The sequence below is a fragment of the Monodon monoceros genome, unplaced genomic scaffold, assembly GCF_005190385.1.
Source record: "Monodon monoceros isolate NGI ecotype Baffin Bay Population unplaced genomic scaffold, NGI_Narwhal_1 Super_Scaffold_6, whole genome shotgun sequence".
Classification (NCBI taxonomy): domain Eukaryota; kingdom Metazoa; phylum Chordata; class Mammalia; order Artiodactyla; family Monodontidae; genus Monodon; species Monodon monoceros.
In genome coordinates, this window is record NW_021703783.1 from 86,165,718 (window position 1) to 86,183,031 (window position 17,314).

At 45.3% G+C, this 17,314-nt stretch overlaps 1 protein-coding gene across 6 annotated transcripts in view; it reads right to left on the reverse strand.

Moving 5' to 3' along the window:
- BPIFC (BPI fold containing family C) overlaps positions 1–17,314 on the reverse strand; it is a 55,183-nt gene that overhangs the window by 13,368 nt on the left and 24,501 nt on the right. For 5 of the 6 annotated variants that reach the window (XM_029204882.1, XM_029204884.1, XM_029204880.1 and 2 more), the window contains 9 exons: positions 16,081–16,209; positions 14,800–14,955; positions 14,616–14,679; positions 12,361–12,421; positions 9,926–10,017; positions 8,003–8,179; positions 6,757–6,810; positions 5,787–5,957; positions 5,086–5,153 (listed from right to left, as the gene is read on the reverse strand). In XM_029204882.1, coding sequence (XP_029060715.1) covers positions 5,086–5,153; positions 5,787–5,957; positions 6,757–6,810; positions 8,003–8,179; positions 9,926–10,017; positions 12,361–12,421; positions 14,616–14,679; positions 14,800–14,955; positions 16,081–16,209 — 972 coding nt within the window. The remainder of the gene's footprint in view (positions 1–5,085; positions 5,154–5,786; positions 5,958–6,756; positions 6,811–8,002; positions 8,180–9,925; positions 10,018–12,360; positions 12,422–14,615; positions 14,680–14,799; positions 14,956–16,080; positions 16,210–17,314) is intronic. The other variant, XM_029204885.1, reaches the window with a different exon arrangement.

A 17,314-nucleotide genomic window follows, 5' to 3' on the forward strand; every position in this document is an offset into this window, starting at 1 on the left:
GTGTGTGTGTGTGTGTGTGTGTGTGTGTGTGTGTGTGTGTGTGTGTGTGTGGTAGTGGGGTGGGGTGCAGTTTGGGAGTATCCAAATCCTCAATCATGGGACTGTAAAAAAAAAGTGTTCCAAGCTCTAAATGGTTGAACAATAATGTGCATTTGATTGCTCTGAGCTTTGCAAGCGATTAAGAAAAAGGGTTAGAATTAAGTCATGTGTATGAAGACCATCAAAAGGAAAGTGTTGTTTAATTTGGTCCCTGAATTAGTCTCAAAAATGTCTACATGGACATTTGGATTGAAGTTACCTCCAAATAGACCAACCTGGATTGGAGTTACCTCCAAACAGAACTGTTTGGAACAAAAGCCTCAAATATAGAAAGAGCTGTAAGAATCTCGTTTATGGGCCACTCCACAGCTTTTAAGACCCTTGTCATGTCTCTTGGGACCAATTTCTCCCTCTTACTTGGCCAAACTTTGATACTAGAATAAGGAAAGAGAATAAAGTACTACTAGTAGCAGTAATGGATGTTTCTTGAGCACTGATTATGGGCTGGGCGCTGTGCTTTTCATACATTCTCACCTCTACCAATACAACATTCTACACAGGGGCTCTGTTTTGCTGAGGAGGAAAGTTAACTTGTGCAAGGTCACACAGCTAGCAAATGGCTGAGGTAGAATTCAAAATGAGACATGCTTGACTCCAGAGCCTGTGCTTTTAATTGGACATACACAAAAAGGTCAAGTTTATTACTAGTACTTCCAGCTTTCTCTTTCTTTATTCTTTCCTTCACTCAGTTCCTCAATGCAATGAGAAAAGGGCTGTGTGCTTTTTCCATTTCAGGACACACAATGCCAGTGTCTTCTCTTTTTTCTATCAATACTTAACATTGAGAGAGGACATCCTGTTTCACTTTAACCTGACTCCATGCTTCTGGTTTTCTCCTCTAGGCAAAGGTATTTATTTTATAAATTGTAGGTCTAAGTCTCATTTTCTAAGACTTAGCTATTCACCACATCAAAGGCAGTACAATGTAGTAAGTAAACAAACACTCATGGCGTTGAAGACTCACTCAGGTTCAAGTTCTAGCTCTGCCATTCAATAGCTCTGTGACTTGCATAAAAAATTACTAATAAATAGAAAGCTCAGTTCAATAGAGTCTGGAGACCAGCAGGGGGAGTTCTCACACCCTGTGACGACAGCAGAGCCCAAAAGGAAGAAGGAAGCCTCCTCTTGTTTCCTGGCAAGGACTTAGCTAAAGAAAAGCCACGGACTCTTTGTTTACTACAGCCCTCCCAACTTCCTTTTCCCTCTATAAAAGGGTTCTCCTTCCCTTGCCATGTGGGGACTTGCACAGGGCTCACCATGGTTATAGACCCCAAACTGCAGTTCTCTGCTCATCCCGAATACACACATCTTTGCTGGGGAGAAATATCCGGCAGTCCATTTATTTTGGTCAACACTTGAGTAAGTTATTTGACCTCTATAAGCTGGAAAATGGGGATGATAAGCTACCTCCAGGATTTTTCATTCAATCTACAGACTCTTATGGAGCGCTGTGCTGGATCCTGGAGATACAGGGCTGTGAGGTTTAAATAAAGTAATATATGTGTGGTACTTGGTATAGGACCAGCAGATAGTAAAGGCTCAATGATAAAGTGTATTTATAAATGGTAGAACAAAAGGCAATTTCTCTAATAGCCATCACTGGACAGGAGACAGGGGAGTGAGGTGTTTTCTGAATAGAGCTCTTGGAATGATCTTGTATAATTGAGTCCTTCCTTCCCCTGGCTGAGGCCAGTCCCCATAATTTTAGATAATAGCCATAGCCATCATTTTTTTTAACACTTAACATGCACTTTACACGTATTACCTCATGTACTCCTCACAACAACTCCCTGAAGTGGGTTTTATTGTACCATTTTATAGAGGAGAAAATGTAGGCCCAGAGAGGTTAAGAAACTTGCCTGAGATCCCACAGCTAATGATCCGGGCTGGGACCTGAACCAGCTAGTCTGATTCCAAAGCCCATGATCTCCCCACCTCTCTAAACTCACCACCCTGGATTCGCCTCTGATTTCTGCATCTCGTGTCTAGGTAGCCAGCCCTGAGCAGCTCCAGAGAGAGACGCCCTCAGACAGGGGACAGTTAGGAAGGCCGTGGTGTTCTGGGGAGACGTATTTGGAGACCCTGTGTTCCCTGGCTCTCCTCAGGGGTGTTTCACTGATCCCCGTCCACTTTACACCTTTTCCTGCTGTGTCTCTACGACGTCACTTAAGACCAAACCAGCTCACCCTGAAAAGCAGCTCTGTGGAGCCCGGGAGCAGAGGCGTTGGCTGCAGTGGCCCGTGTGGGAGGCGGGGCTACTGCTCTTGCTGCCAAAGGCTCAGGCTGCTCTTTCAGCACAGCCTCTGCTCCTTTGTGGTCTTGCTTCTGGGTGTGACTGCCTGAGGCCTAAGTGATGCCAGGCCCACCTGCTTTGCCCCTAGTCTGCTCGCTGCCTGAGGTTTGCTATAGTACCCGCTGCAGGAGCCCCACTCAGACTCAGTGCACGTGACCTGCACGGTGCTCAGAAGAGTTCTGTGCTCGGTTTAACGCCCTGTCGTCTCCATCTTGAAATTCTTCATAATTTTTGAACAGGGGTTCTGCACTTTCATTTTGCACCAAGCCTCACAAACTATGTAGGTGGTCTTGTTCAGACCCTACTAAGGCCTCAGGGCACAGGCAGCCTCCCCAGCATGTGAATCTAAAGGAGATCACAGGGGTGTTCGGAAGAGACTTCAAGCAGGCAGGAGTTCTAATTTCAGGTTTGTGTTCACAAGGTCAAAGAAGGCTTGTGGACCGCCGGAAGCTGGAGAATGAATTCAAACATTCCTTTGGATGATGTGAATTTAGCAGGTTACCATCAGTTTTCCCAGTTACTCCTATAAATAAACGTAATGCCCACTGTACATGCAGTTTCTTACTGGTAGAATGTTGGAGGTGAGGGTCAAGCCCAATTAAGCAGAGAAGCAAACCTGGTCTCTGCAACTTAAGATCTTTCCTACCTGCCTGCCACAGCCTGAAATCCCCTTCTTATTAAATCCTTCCTTCAGATCCTGCCAGTAAACCAGAACCCTGCTCAAGTGCAAATGTTTCTACCTTCTCAGAGCTTGCTGCCTCAATTAGCAGCCCTGCCCGCATACTCCCCCATCACTCCAGATTGCCAGCTCCCCTTTCCTATAGCCCTTTCCTCTCAGTCTTCAGATAGAGGCCTCCCAGTCCTGCGGCTCAGGCAAACCGCCTTTCAAATTCTCTTCTTTCTCTCGGCCTAGCTCAGATACCGCCAGCTCTTCACCTTTGGTCCTTTCCCTCCTCATCTCCTGCTCTCTGGCTTCCATCCTCTCAACCATTAAAACTGCCATCTCAAACACCACCCATCAAGGCTCAGAGTTTCATCAGCTTTGATCCTCTAGAAACAGGGCCACATTATGAATTCTGGTAGCCTGAAGCCTTCAGGAGCCCTTCCTCCATAAAAAAACATTAAAAATTATCTTCGAAGACTGTGTTGTTATAAAGATAACTATAATCCAGTCTGGATTGTATTTATTTTAAGATTTTTTTTTTTTTTTTTTTTTTGCGGTACACGGGCCTCTCACTGTTGTGGCCTCTCCTGTTGCGGAGCACAGGCTCCGGATGCGCAGGCTCAGCGGCCATGGCTCACGGGCCCAGCCGCTCCGCGGCATGTGGGATCCTCCTGGACCAAGGCACGAACCCGTGTCCCCTGCAGCGTCCGGCAGACTTTCAACCACTGCGCCACCAGGGAAGCCCCTAAAATTCTCATTTTAAAATATATTAAAACATTTTCATGGGTCCCTGAGGTCTCATAGGCTCTGGGCACTGTGCCTTTAGAATTTAATGGAGAAATTAGTCCTTCTTTGAAGGCCTGGGTAAAGTTGAGGAGAAAGCCTTCATGAAGTCTTTTATTTCTGGGAAGCCATATTACTTTTTGCTTTTATTGTTCCTTTTATTGGGAAAACAACATAGTTATAAAGAAAATTTTGAGGAAACAACCGACTCATAATCTCATAGTCTAACACAACCCTTCATCTGTAATTCACTTCCTTATCCAGATGGAAAGCTAGTTTACATGGCTGACTGTTGTGTTTATGCAGTTCTGTATTCTGCTTATTCCATTTCATATTATTTTATTGAAAACATTTTCCATGTTTCTACAATAGTCTTCCTAACCATCAATTTGACTTATGGTGATTGACTTACTTTTTCTCTCTGTTGGTTTCCCAATCTTTTCAGACTGGGATTTCTTTGTCTGTTTTATTGCTTCCTTTTTGTCCTTTCATGGATTTAGTCTGGGCCACCTGATTATTCTGTATATCCTCCCCTGCCTCCCTCCACCCCAGGTAGTCTGATTCATGGCTTCAGCTATGGGCTTTATTGGGCTGAGGAGAACGGGCTTTGCAGGTGGTTCTTCCCAGTGGTAATTAGTGTTCAATGATCTGTGTACATGACCTGCTCAAGCCCTTTCACACGGCATAGTTTGTGTTTGAGAGCCAGCCAGGCCGTGGGGCATGGTCTTGTTAAATTCTCCACTTTAGTAAAGGGATCAGAGTGTCAGAGCCTGAAGGTAACTCAGAGATGATTTTGTCCAACTTCATTATTTTACAGATAAGGAAACTGAGGTTCAAAGAGGTTAACAGACTTGATCACGGTTCTGGAACCAGGGAGCAGGGATTTGAAACTTCATTCCTTGACCTCAAAGTTTCATGCTCTTTCTTCAATAGCATCCATTCTAAATTTGTTGAAGAGGAACTTTATTTTACACTGCTGTACCATTAGAATGAGAATTTACATTGTGGAATTAAATTTACAATAATTTTGTTGCCAAATTTATCTGAATATTGTCTAATGGGAAGAAAAAAGAAAAACTTCATAATTTTCAGTTAGGTCCATATTCTGAAATTATCTGGAGAAATGTTTAAGTGATTCATGTTCTATTGAATGGTAACTTCACCTGTTTTGTTACTGTTCACTTGTCTCTAAGGTCTGTTGATTCACTTAGTACTACCATCCAACAGTCACATCAACTGAGCTTACCTGTTCAGAGATAAAGAGCAGATCAATCTTTGTCCCAAAATAGCCAGGGCAACATTGGTACTAGCAACCTGCAGAGAACAAAAGTGTACATTAGTAAGATGAGTGAATTTATCCATTTTGGCCATGAATATCATTACCTATAGTAGAAACATAAACTTCACTTTCACTCTCATCTCAAAAAATATTGGAAGGAAATAGCTCTAAAAATATTGTCTTGCAGGTAGGGAAACTAACTATAAAGACTTTTTGTTTGAAGATCTCCTTTAAATTATTTTTCCTTGTCTTCTAATCTCTCTTTTGCGTGTGTGGGGGGCAGTAGGGGGAGAGAGAGGGAGAGAGAGATGTCTCACTTAGGTTCATTGTTCAGTCATTTTCTCTCAGATTTTATTTGGCCTTCATCTACTCAAATAAACTTGAATTCCACCTTGACTGACTTATTTCAAGAAAAAAAGAAATTTGGTTATCAATGTAACTGAAGCAGAGGGAAGGGCACACAGGACGTGGAGAAGCGGGGAGAGCTATTTTACAACGTTTGGGGGTATGAGCACTGGCCTCCCATACCTACCCCCACCCTGTCCTCTCTCCTAATCGATGGATCACATCCCATCCCTCCAAACATTTAGTAGACCCTGCTGGCCAGTGGTCTACTGCACGAACAGGACTGGTATCCGTAGGCTGCCCTCCTGTCCCCGCAGACTTACAAAGTCCATGGAAATGATGGTTTCTGCAGTCGAGTTCTTGGACTGGGTGAGTATCACGAAGGAGGCAGGGATGTCTAGGGTGAAGTTACCTGGTAATAAATTGACCACGGGAGGCTCTCTTGCCAAGACCTGTACCATGAAGGGCTGGGACAAGATGTACAGCTCTGCAATCTGCCCACATTCAGGGAGAGAAACAGAGATTGGGAGTCGTGAGTTGAAGAGGGGAAATCACAAATTTGGGGTGGCCTGTGGTGATTAAATCTTACATCATACAGTTAGAACAGAAAAAAGCTCTTTAATAATTATACCAATAACAAGATAAGAATAATAACAGCTGCCATTTATTGAACACATACTGTGTGTCAGGCACCATGTCAGGACTTTCAGTATTATTGCATCTAATCTCCAAAAAATCCCTCTGAGGCAGGTTCTATCGGAATTCCCATTTCACAACTAAAGAAAGTGAGTCTCAGAGAAGTTAAGTAATTTTCTCAAGGTTCCAGATGAGTAAGTTATAGAACTGGGATTCAAATCTAGGTCTGTCTGACTCAAGATCCTTGCTCTAAACCCAGGATGCTACACGAGCATCTCTCTGTCCTCCAGGGCAAACCTGAGCCTTTCAATATACTGTGTCCAATACTCAGATCCCATGACAACATGATATTAATAGTTGTTTTACTAAAGTCACAATGTGGCACTATTCCTTCCTTTCCCATTTAAGCTAATTATTTAAAGTGTGGTGGAACCTTATGGAAGGAACAAATGATTTATTCTATGTACAATGTCTTTCCTAGTAACTTGTACTGTTCAGTTAATATTTGTGGATATCTGATTAAAAGAAAAACTCTTAAGAATGGAAATATGGATGCAAGCTTGGACCAGAAAGGAACATAAAGAAACAAAAAGTCTTCCGGAAGTAATTGCTGTGAAACCAAATACACCATGAAGGAGTCAAACCCTGAGCACTCACCCAGGAGAGCATGTTGCCAAGGCCTTGAGAGTTGCGAATCAAATTGTTGAAAATCTGGGAAATGAAGACCATCATGTCACTGTAAGGTTTTTACCTGGGTTGTATTTTCAGGGAAAAATGCAGCATTCCCTATAATTTTTATGAATCATGAAGCTGTTGCACCAAAAATGCCTAGTGTTTGAAGGTGACTGATTATTTTATAGCCCAACCACAGGAAATCTGAGGCCCAGAGAAGTAAAGTGACTTGTCCTAGGTCACACAGGAAGTTACATTGCTTTTGACTAAGGGCCTTTTAACCTTAGGAACACAGTGTATATCATATGGCTACGATCCATGTGTAAACATCTTACAGCGGTTAACAGTGTCTTGTGTTATTGTCCTCTTTTTCAGAGGTTACTGAGACGTATGATGCATAAGCAATTTATCTTCACAGATGAATGGTTTTCAAGTCTGAAGCTAGAAGTGTCTAATTCTCAGTACTGTATGGCAGCTGGTGTTGCCACCGGCATTTTGAACACAAGATTTATAACTATTTGTATAATTAGGGCCTAGAGAATGAAAAGATACATAAGGAATGCTCAATAAAAGTTGTTAGTTGACTGGTAGAAGAGAGAGTTCTCATTATAAAAGGGAGGGGCATGACAAAGAGGATCAATGAATATCTGTGCTATTTACTGGTCATTGTAGATGTCAGTTGTAATTACTAACAGGAGAAATCTTTATGTTGGCATAACACAAATAATAAAATAATAATAACGATCATGATGATAATCAACACTTAGAGAGCATGTAGTCTGTGCTAGGCACTGGTCTGAATGCTTTACGTATATTTAAACCTCTTTAATGCCCATAACAACCCTATGAGTATGGAACATTATTATTCCCATTTTCCAAATGATGAAATCTGGCACAGAGAAGTTAAGTACATTGAAATTACCAAATTTTCATAGGTATTTGTCACAGGTAATAAGTAGTGGAGGGGCTTCTTGGTATTATTGAAGATCAGTCTAGAAGAACAGTGGCCCAGTATCATAAAAAGCTGAAATTAGCAGAACTGGAAACCCAACAACTCCCCAACTAGTATCAACATTCATTCCACAATCCCTTCATTCATTGTCCTGCTAGGAGTGATAGTGTCTACAAAGGCCCAGGAATAGAAACTATGACATAAAACCCCCCATAATGGGATACTTATAACAAGATTAAATGTTGGTGTCGATTGTCATCACCCGTTAACTCTCCTAACCTTTTTTGTGGTGAGAGTGACGTTGAAAGCCCCAGCTGTAAAATAAGCATAGGACGCAGATTTAAAGAAATACTCGGAGATTCCAACGTAGATCATAGAGTCACTGTGTTCCGGGAGCACAAAAGGAACTGATGAGAAGGGGGGATCTGTGAGGTTTTCCAGGGGGTAGAATACGCCCTGTGGGGAAACAGAAAGAAAGACCAGTGTTATCAGGGGAAGACTCGAATGTGCAGGACTAAAGAAGGTGGACCCACTCAAGTCAGAATAAGGAATATTCCAGAAACTCAGTAGGGTTGAAAAAACCACGAGTCCTCTGACTCCTTGACTGGGGACTATGTTTCAGAGCTCTGATGACTTCTTGAGCATATCTGAGTGTGTCTGTCCACCCTGGGGTGTAATCCAGCAAGAAGTTCCTTGTTAGTCCTCTTCTCAGAGACAGGAAGGCAGGTGAATGTAGCTGGAGGGGACAGCTCTGAATAGTTCCTGAAGTGTCATGTAGAGATGTCAAACTTTTGACCTTCAAAATCCATAACTTCTGAGCATCTGGGGCATCACAGAAAGACTCAGAAGGACCCAGGATTCTAAATGGCTCAAAGCATTTTTGTGGCATTTTTACTGCTGCCTTCATAAGGTATAGGCTGTTATTACAAAATGGTGTCTTGTGTAATATTTAACAGAGTTGAATGACTCTGATTGAAACATAAGCCAACATACATTTAAAAAAAAAAAACCAATGGGGGCTTCCCTGGTGGCACAGTGGTTAAGAATTCGCCTACTTGGGCTTCCCTGGTGGCACAGTGGTTGAGAGTCTGCCTGCCAATGCAGGGGACACAGGTTCGTGCCCCGGTCCGGGAAGATCTCACATGCCGCGGAGCGGTTAGGCCCGTGATCCATGGCCGCTGGGCCTGCACATCTGGAGCCTGTGCTCTGCAACGGGAGAGGCCACAACAGTGAGAGGCCTGCGTAGGGCAAAAAAAAAAGAATTCGCCTGCCAATGCAGGAGACACGGGTTCGAGCCCTGGTACGGGAAAATCCCACATGCCGCGGAGCAACTAAGCCTGTGCGCCACAACTACGGAGCCTGCACTCTAGAGCCTTCAAGCCACAACTACTGAGCCCATTTGCCACAGCTACTGAAGCCCGCGTGCCTAGAGCCCATACTCTGCAACAAGAGAAGTCACCACAATGAGAAGCCCGCGCACCACAACGAGGAGTAGCCCCCCAACAAAAAATAAATACATTTTAAAATAAATTATATTTACTTTGGGACAAAAGCACAGTTAATCACTTTTCCAGAATCAGCATTTTTTGCGGTATGTGGGCCTCTCCCTGCTGTGGCCTCTCCCGTTGCGGAGCACAGGCTCCAGACGCGCAGGCTCAGCAGCCATGGCTCACGGGCCCAGCCACTCCGCGGCATGTGGGATCCTCCCGGACCGGGGCACGAACCCGTGTCCCCTGCATCAGCAGGCGGACTCTCAACGACTGCACCACCAGGGAAGCCCAGCAAACAGTATTATCATGTGTTAATGGCCCTGACAGAGTTCAGCAGCCCTCAGTTAGATCGACTAACCTGAGAGCTAGGAATAGAACTATCAATATTTATAGTCTACTGATCTGTTGAGCCCTAATAAACGCAGACTATTCTACTTGCTGCCCTTAGTCTGCAGCCTTACTCCCAGAGGCAGAGACATCACGATACTTTTCTTGAAGAAGGCAGGCATATGCTGTGCAAACCAAGCAATCATTTACCAGTCCAGAAGATGTTCAAGAGTCTTTTAAAGGAGCATAAACATGAGAGAACTGCCTGAGAGAAAATTAAACTGTTGGGCGAGAATGTAGTTGTATGTCCCTCTGCACGTAGTATTTGATCCTTGGACAGTGGCTACTGATGCCACGCTTAGGACTCTGACGATGATAAGATTACCTTCAAATTCAGATCAATGTAATTCTCAGTAATTTCTGGAGAACTGACTAGGGAATAATCCAGCAGGGTATAGTTGTCAATGCTTCTTAAAACTAAATAACAAAGAAAAAAGAAAATTTACATTTATTAAAGGTATAGCATAACACATGGTTAATATTTATCCAGAACAAGTTTTTAATCCTCTGTTATTTAAAACAAAAATTAACCCTTACCCTGTTTCATAAATAATACTTGCTCACTTTTCAAAACCCAGGAAAAGTAGATAAATCAAAAGAAGAAAGTAAAAACTCTTCTTTATCACATTTCCCTGAGAGAACCATCAGTAAAATTTTGGTACATAGCCTTTTATGCATGCTCCCAGAAGTACAGAAATTTGCCCACAGCAACCTAGGACATGGCAATCCTCCACTGGTTCTTTCCTCATCTTTTCAACATCTTCTTTCTCTTTCCCTACCTCTCCAATCTGTTCTTTTTTATTCATCTATCTGCATCCACTCATCAATCCATCTGTCCAGCCATCATCTCCTTTCATCCCTCTATCAAGCTAATATTTATGAACCTAGTGTGAGTTAGGCACTGTGCTCGGTGTTGAGAACACGGAGAAGAGTCAACGTCCCTGCCCTCAATGAACTCACAGTCTGGAGGAGGAGACAGACATATAAACAGGAAATTATAATACAGCGTAATAAGAGCAGATCTGTAACTGAGCTCCAGAGGGCCTACTACAAACATAGTCTTATAGTCTTCCCCATCTTGGTATCGGTAATTCCACTCTTCCAATTTTCTAGTTGCTCAGAGTAAACCCTGGCCTCATGCCTGACTCCCCTCATGACCCACATTCAATGTGTCAGCAAATACCACTGTCCCTACCCTCCAGGTACATCCGAAACCTGAACATATCTCACCATCTTCGTCACTCCATCCAGGTCACTGCCTTCCTTGCTCGTATAGGTCACTGCACTAGCCTCTTAAGTGGTCTCCCTGCTTCCACCCTGAATCCTGTCCTATTATCAATAGACAGAAACCAGAGTGATCTCCTTAAAATATAAGTCAGTTCATGAAAGCTGTGCTCAAAACTCTCTCAAGACTTCCCATCTCAGACTAAGAGCCAGGCTTTGTAGTGACCTACAGAGCCCTGAAGGTCTAGCCATCTGCTTTCCCACTCTCTGACCTCACCTCCTGCTGTTTTCCCCTCGTTCCCTCTGCTCTCGGGATGGACTCCTCAAAATTCCTCCAATGCACTCGGCATGCTCCCACATGGGCCTTTGAGCCTGCAGTTTCCTCTGCCTGGAATGTTCTTCATCCAGACCTAGGAGCGGCTTACTCCCTACTTCATTCAGGTCTTTACTCTAATGCCAGCTGCTCAGTGGTGCCTTTCCTGGCCATGCTATTTTAAACAAAAACCCCTCGTCAGCTCCTTCCCTGCTTTATTTTTCTTCTTACCACTTATTGCAACGATACCATAGATTTATTTATTATCTTGCTGGCTGGCTGTCTCCTCTCATTAGCCCCATGAGGGCAGGGATTTCTGTCTCACAGGCTTACTGCTGCATCCCCAGCACCAAGAACAGCACCCAGCCTATTACAGGGGCTCAGCATACCATGGCAGGGTGCGGGGTGGGGGGGGCGGTAAGTGGATGAAGTGCAAAGAGAGATCTGCCCGAAGTGTCATGTGAGCGTTGAGGAGGCGGGAGTTTGGGGTGTGGGCTGTCAGGTAGGATTTCTTGGGAGAGACTATGCCTGAGCTGAGCCTTCAGAGCTAAAGAGGAGTGAACAGGACAAGGGATGCCTGCGGGGTAGGGAGCAGAAGGGGCTGCATCCCTCGGGGCTTAGCACAGTGCTGGCGAAGAAATTGGTGCCCTGTAAGTATCTCTCAAGTGAATAGATGGATGGAGGGGAGGAAGAGAAAGCTCTTCTAGGCAGAGAGGACAGCATGACTGGAGGCAAGGTGTGAGGCGGTAGAAGCAGTTTGATTGCTGGAGCAGACAAAGGTGCAAGATGAAGCCCAGAGAGGTGAGAGGGAGCCAGAGCATGGCAGGTGGGTCTTGTAGTCCATGTTAAGGTATTTGGACTTGATCCCGAAGGCAGCTATAGGAGCCACTGGAGGGGTTAGAACCAGGGGATAACTGGTCAGGATGAGCATTCATCATTCTGAAGAGGATGGATTTAGCGCCAGAGCTGGGATTAAGGCTCACGACAGTTTAATTCTTTGCCTTGCATCTAGTTTCCTGAAGTCACCCCCACCTGCAGTGAAGCTGGTTAGCAGCAGAAAAGAGCGGGCCCTGCACATGGGCAGGTCCTCCCATGCACCTTCCTGCGGTGCTAGTTTGCAGAGGGGAAAGCAGATGGGGGAGCTGGAGCAAAGCACACCTGGAGAGCACCTGCGTGTGAAGGTGGGAGGAGAAACACCCAGAAGAGACAGTTCTGGGACTCACCCTCCAGCGTGCTGAGGTTGGCATTCAGTGCCTCCACCTCACTTGTGATAATGGGACAGAGCTGGCCATAAAAGGAATAAAAAAAAAAAACGCAGGTTATCACATTGTACTGGAAACCACTGTTTAAGGGCCTAGACCCCAACAAAGGCCTTCCAGTGAGGAGACATTCTCCCTTTGGACTCTCCCTTAAATTAGTTGATGCCTATGGGCCTCAGGTTCCGTACGTATGGGTGGCATGACATTGAATGCTGGCTCAACTTCATAGCAACCGGGACCACACCCACTCAGCCCCATAAAAGAACAAGCCCTTGGCTTTCATCTCTGCAGCATGACAGGGCATGTGCCCCAGTCCATGTTAGTGCTACGACACCTGGCGAACCTGCTGCCTGCACAGCTGAGCCTCTCCCAACGGCAGGGATGCCCCTGCCTGCCACCTCTGCCATCAGCATGCCAGGCCCTGCCAGGGAGAGTTAGAGCAGGGCCTTTATTTCCTTGCTGGGCTGCTCGGAGAGCCCATTAGATCAGACATCTATTTAGATCAGAGCCCCTTTTGGAATTAGAAAATCAATTTGGAATCAGACCCAAGCACATCTGTAGGAAACAGGAAGAGTATCAAGCTCGATGCCGTGTGCCAGGAGTGTGCTGAGCACGCAGTGTGATGGTTACTAGCAGAGGCTCAGGAGCCTGGCTGCCTGGGGTTGAATGCCTTGGCAAGTTACTTGTACTCTCTGGCCTCAGTTTCCTCATTTGCAACGTGGGGATGATAGCTGTATCTACTGCGTCAGGTTATTGTGAGTAGAAATTGAGGCAATCCACGTGAGATTGCCCAGCTCAGAGTAAGCATTCAGTAAATGTTAGCTGTTGCCAACCTCATTTCATCCTCACTACAGTCCTGAGAGGCAGGCTCTACTGGCCCCTATTTACAGATGGAAAACAGAAGCTTGGAGAGGGTAAGCGAGTTGCCAGGAGTTATAGATCAGTAGGATTTGAAATCTGCCCTGACATGGCTAGACAGCTGTGGTCTGAGCACCCTTGGCCTTTTCTAGTGGCACAGAGGGAACCCTAGAAGCAAAGCATCTATGATCTCTAAGTCATACACAAGCTCCAGGCAAACTTAACTATTGGCTTCTTGTCGGAGGCCAAAGGACCATGCCTTGTTTTGAACAAAGGAATGATCAAGTGTGGGGTCCCTGAAAGCAACAGCACTGTTTCCCAGGCACTCTTCAATATGCACATCCACTGGCACTCAGCACCTTTCAGGTAAGGACGGGAAAGGCTGCGAAGCTTCAGTGTCCCCTGACCAGCCGGACAACCTTGTTAGACAAGCTGCTTAACGTCTCTGTGTGTTGACTTCCTCACTGACATTCATTATGCACCTACTGCCTTCCAAGTGCTGAACTGAACACGAGGGGGCTGGAGACAGCCAGACACCATCCTTGTCCCTCTTTTCCAGAAAGGAATCTCCCTTCTTTTCCCATCCTCCTCACCTCTCTCCTTGTCTCCCCAGAAATGTGGGTAAAGCGTTCAGGGAAGATATTGTCAGGAATGGAAACAGGGCACATGGCCAATTCCATCTTTCCCTTCCTCGGACACTGACTTCTGGCATCAAGATACTTGGATGCCATCTTAACTTATACTGTTTCACTTGGCTGGGAATATTCTTTCTTCTTTCCCGTTCCTCACTTATTCAATTCCTACCTATATTTGAAGGCTCAGTTCAAGTCCTGCACTCTCCAAAAATATCTCCCAGGATAGGATACTCCTAGGCTCTATTTACTTAATTTTTCCAGTTCTCTAAACCCCCTCAGTCCAACCTAATGACCATGTAAGTATGTACGAAATTCAAATACTTATTCAGTTGCAGTTTCACAAGTCTGAGTTGGTTTTTCCTAAACAGATAAGTTTATTCCTTTTCCATATCCTCAACAGACTCTAGCCTAGAGTGCTGGGCATGTAGTAGGTACGCAATAAACGAACTCTTTTTGATTGTTTGCCCACCCTGGGGCGAGGACTTGAGGGAGGGAATGCTGTATTATTTATCTCTGCATCCCTAGCACCTACCATTATGTTTGGCACATAGTAGGCACTTGAGAAACTATTAACTTGCAAAGGATAATGTGTGTGAAAGTGCCTTGGATGGTGCTTAGCACACGGTAGGTGCTCAGGAAAGTTTTATTGACTAAAAGCTAATCAAAGCATGGCAGAACTGCTGCTGATGGCATGTTACTATGGCTGTATAGCCTCTAAAGACTTACCATTTTATTTAAGTTCTTTAAAATGGGTTTCTCCATGGGCTCAGCAAAGGAGTTATATAGGACACTAGGAAAAAAAAGATTACAAAAGGGCTTACACAGGATCATATCTGCCAGTTCATAACTGCCCCTAGGTGCCACATGAGAACCCAGCTCCAGACTGTCCACTGCCCACCAGGGTGCTCACCTGAGCTCTCCAGAAAACGAGATGTCATTGTGGCTCACTTGGGCATTGCAGTCTTGGAGCTTCAGGATTGGGTGACCAAAGTCATTCCGGGCCAGGACAACTATACCGGTGAAGTAGACCCCAGAGAGAAGCAAGTTAGCTCCTCCTGTGTCTTGGCTGTTGAGAGAAGAAGTGCAAGGTTACCCAAGCCTGGGCAGGGGTGCAGATGGATCTTGTTTCTCTGATTAACCATAGAATCTAAGCCCCAGGAGGGCAGGAACTTCATCACCTCTGGATTCCTGGCACCTACAACAGGTAGGGGTGAATATTTACTGAACAAACGAAGTAACAAATATGTGAATGGTGACAGCTCTAGGAACCTTGCATTTATTTCATCTTGAGTGCGCTGGCCCCCATAGTGGTTGAGCATGTATTAGGCACCATTCATATACGATGCTTGTTTGGAGGAAGAACATAGGGGTCAAGGTGGCCACACCTTATTTAGGAGGGGCATAGATGGGGAGGTGACACTTAGATGTCATCTGTGAACTCCTTGAGGGAGTGGTGCTATTCATCTCCATGCCCCAGGATTTAGCTCATGGCCTGACACAGAATAAGCACTCAATCTATGGTTGATGAGTCAGCAAAGAAATGAATAATACATGAATCTATGTTTCTTATGGGGGAACATATCATATCCCTACCGTCTACGAGACTGGAGTTCTTGAGACAGGGATGAATGGTACTCAATACCATTTATAAATGGATACAGTCAGTAGGTACTCAATAAATGGATATTGAATGACCAAATGGATGAATGAATGTGTCATCCTGGGCCATCAACCAAGGCAGACCTAAACATTACACCCACACAGTGACTTATACATAGTAGGTGGTTTGTAACTGTACCATGAATTTGATCCTTTCTTTTTATCTTCTTTTCTGGCCGCAGCCCACGGCATGTGGGATCTTAGTTCTCTGACCAGGGATCAAACCTGTACCCCCTGCAGTGGAAGCGGGGAGTCTTAACCGCTGGGCTGCCAGGGAAGTCCCAGGAAATCTTAAATGACATGTTGATCAGTGGCTCTGCCTTTAAGGGAAGGATGCTTTTCAGCCCCCTCCTCCCTGCCCTCAGTAGAGATATTCTGATTTAAATCTCTCCTGGAAAGATGCTCTTGAGAAAGATGGTTAATGGCTGAGGGAAAGAAGCCTAACGTCAAACACATTGGCAACTTTATCTACTTCTGATTTCTTGCTCCGTCTCCCCCAGAACAGCAGTAGGCTTCTCAGTGGAATACTCACAAAAGTGGAGACTTGATTTCCCAGTCTGTGCTGATGTTGGCAGTGCCGTGCTTGATCAGGGCCCTGATTCCCACCCCAGGCACAAAGGCTAGTGAAGTATTTGGAAGTGAAAAGGCATTGATTTTTATGCTGTAAAACAGGAAACAGAGGAGTTAGTGCAACTCAGCCAGCACATCTCTAAGTAAGGCAAAATCGGAAATGCAGTGGTAGAACTCCCAAGATGGGCAATTGTGAATTCCTATAGAGCAGGGGTCCCCAACCCCCGGGGCCACGGACCGGTACCGATACACAGCCTGTTAGGAACCGGGCCGCACAGCGGGAGGTGAGTGGCGGGCAGGCGAGCAAGCCCTTCATCTGCCGCTCCGCATAGCTCCCCAGGAAACGGGTCCCTTGTGCCAAAAAGGTTTCGGACTGCTGCTATAGAGGAAGGACCCTTAGGTATGCAGTGCAGCCTCAGGGCACTGCCTTCTAATTCCTCTCACACCCTTGGCAGGAAGCCCCTTGTATCTAGCTGAGGGGAGAAATGAGCAAGTTTAGGAACAGATTTGCAAACAATCAATCGACTTCTTTAGTTTCTTTAAAGACAAAACACTGCCATCATTATTTTTCCCTTCAGCTGTTCCAGTGTTTCTCAACTGTTCCAGTGTTTCTCAATGCGGGAAACATTAACATTTTGTTTGTTTGTTTGTTTGTTTTTGTGGTACGCGGGCCTCTCACCGTTGTGGCCTCTCCCTTGCGGAGCACAGGCTCCGGATGCGCAGGCTCAGCGGCCATGGCTCACGGGCCCAGCCGCTCCGCGGCATGTGGGATCCTCCCGGACCAGGTCACGAACCCGTGTCCCCTGTATCGGCAGGCGGACTCAACCACTGTGCCACCGGGGAAGCCTAACATTAACATTTTGGATGGGACAACTATTTTTTTGTAGAGGACTGTTGTACAAATTGCAGGATATTTGGCATATGTACCAACTAAATGCCAATCGTGTCCCTCCCCCCCACCCCTAAATCATCAGGACAATAAACAGCATGCCTTGCTCCCAAATGTCCTCTATGTGGACAGTATCTTCCCCAGTTGAGAAATTTATTTTAGAGCATTAACTCCCCCTAGGATTCTCTGAGCTGTCACACAGGTCACTAGAGGCAGTAGGTGGCATGCAACATACATAGGTAGATGGCCACGTGCATTATGTTAAGTTATTAGTATGACCATCTATTGAGCAATTACTACCTGCTAG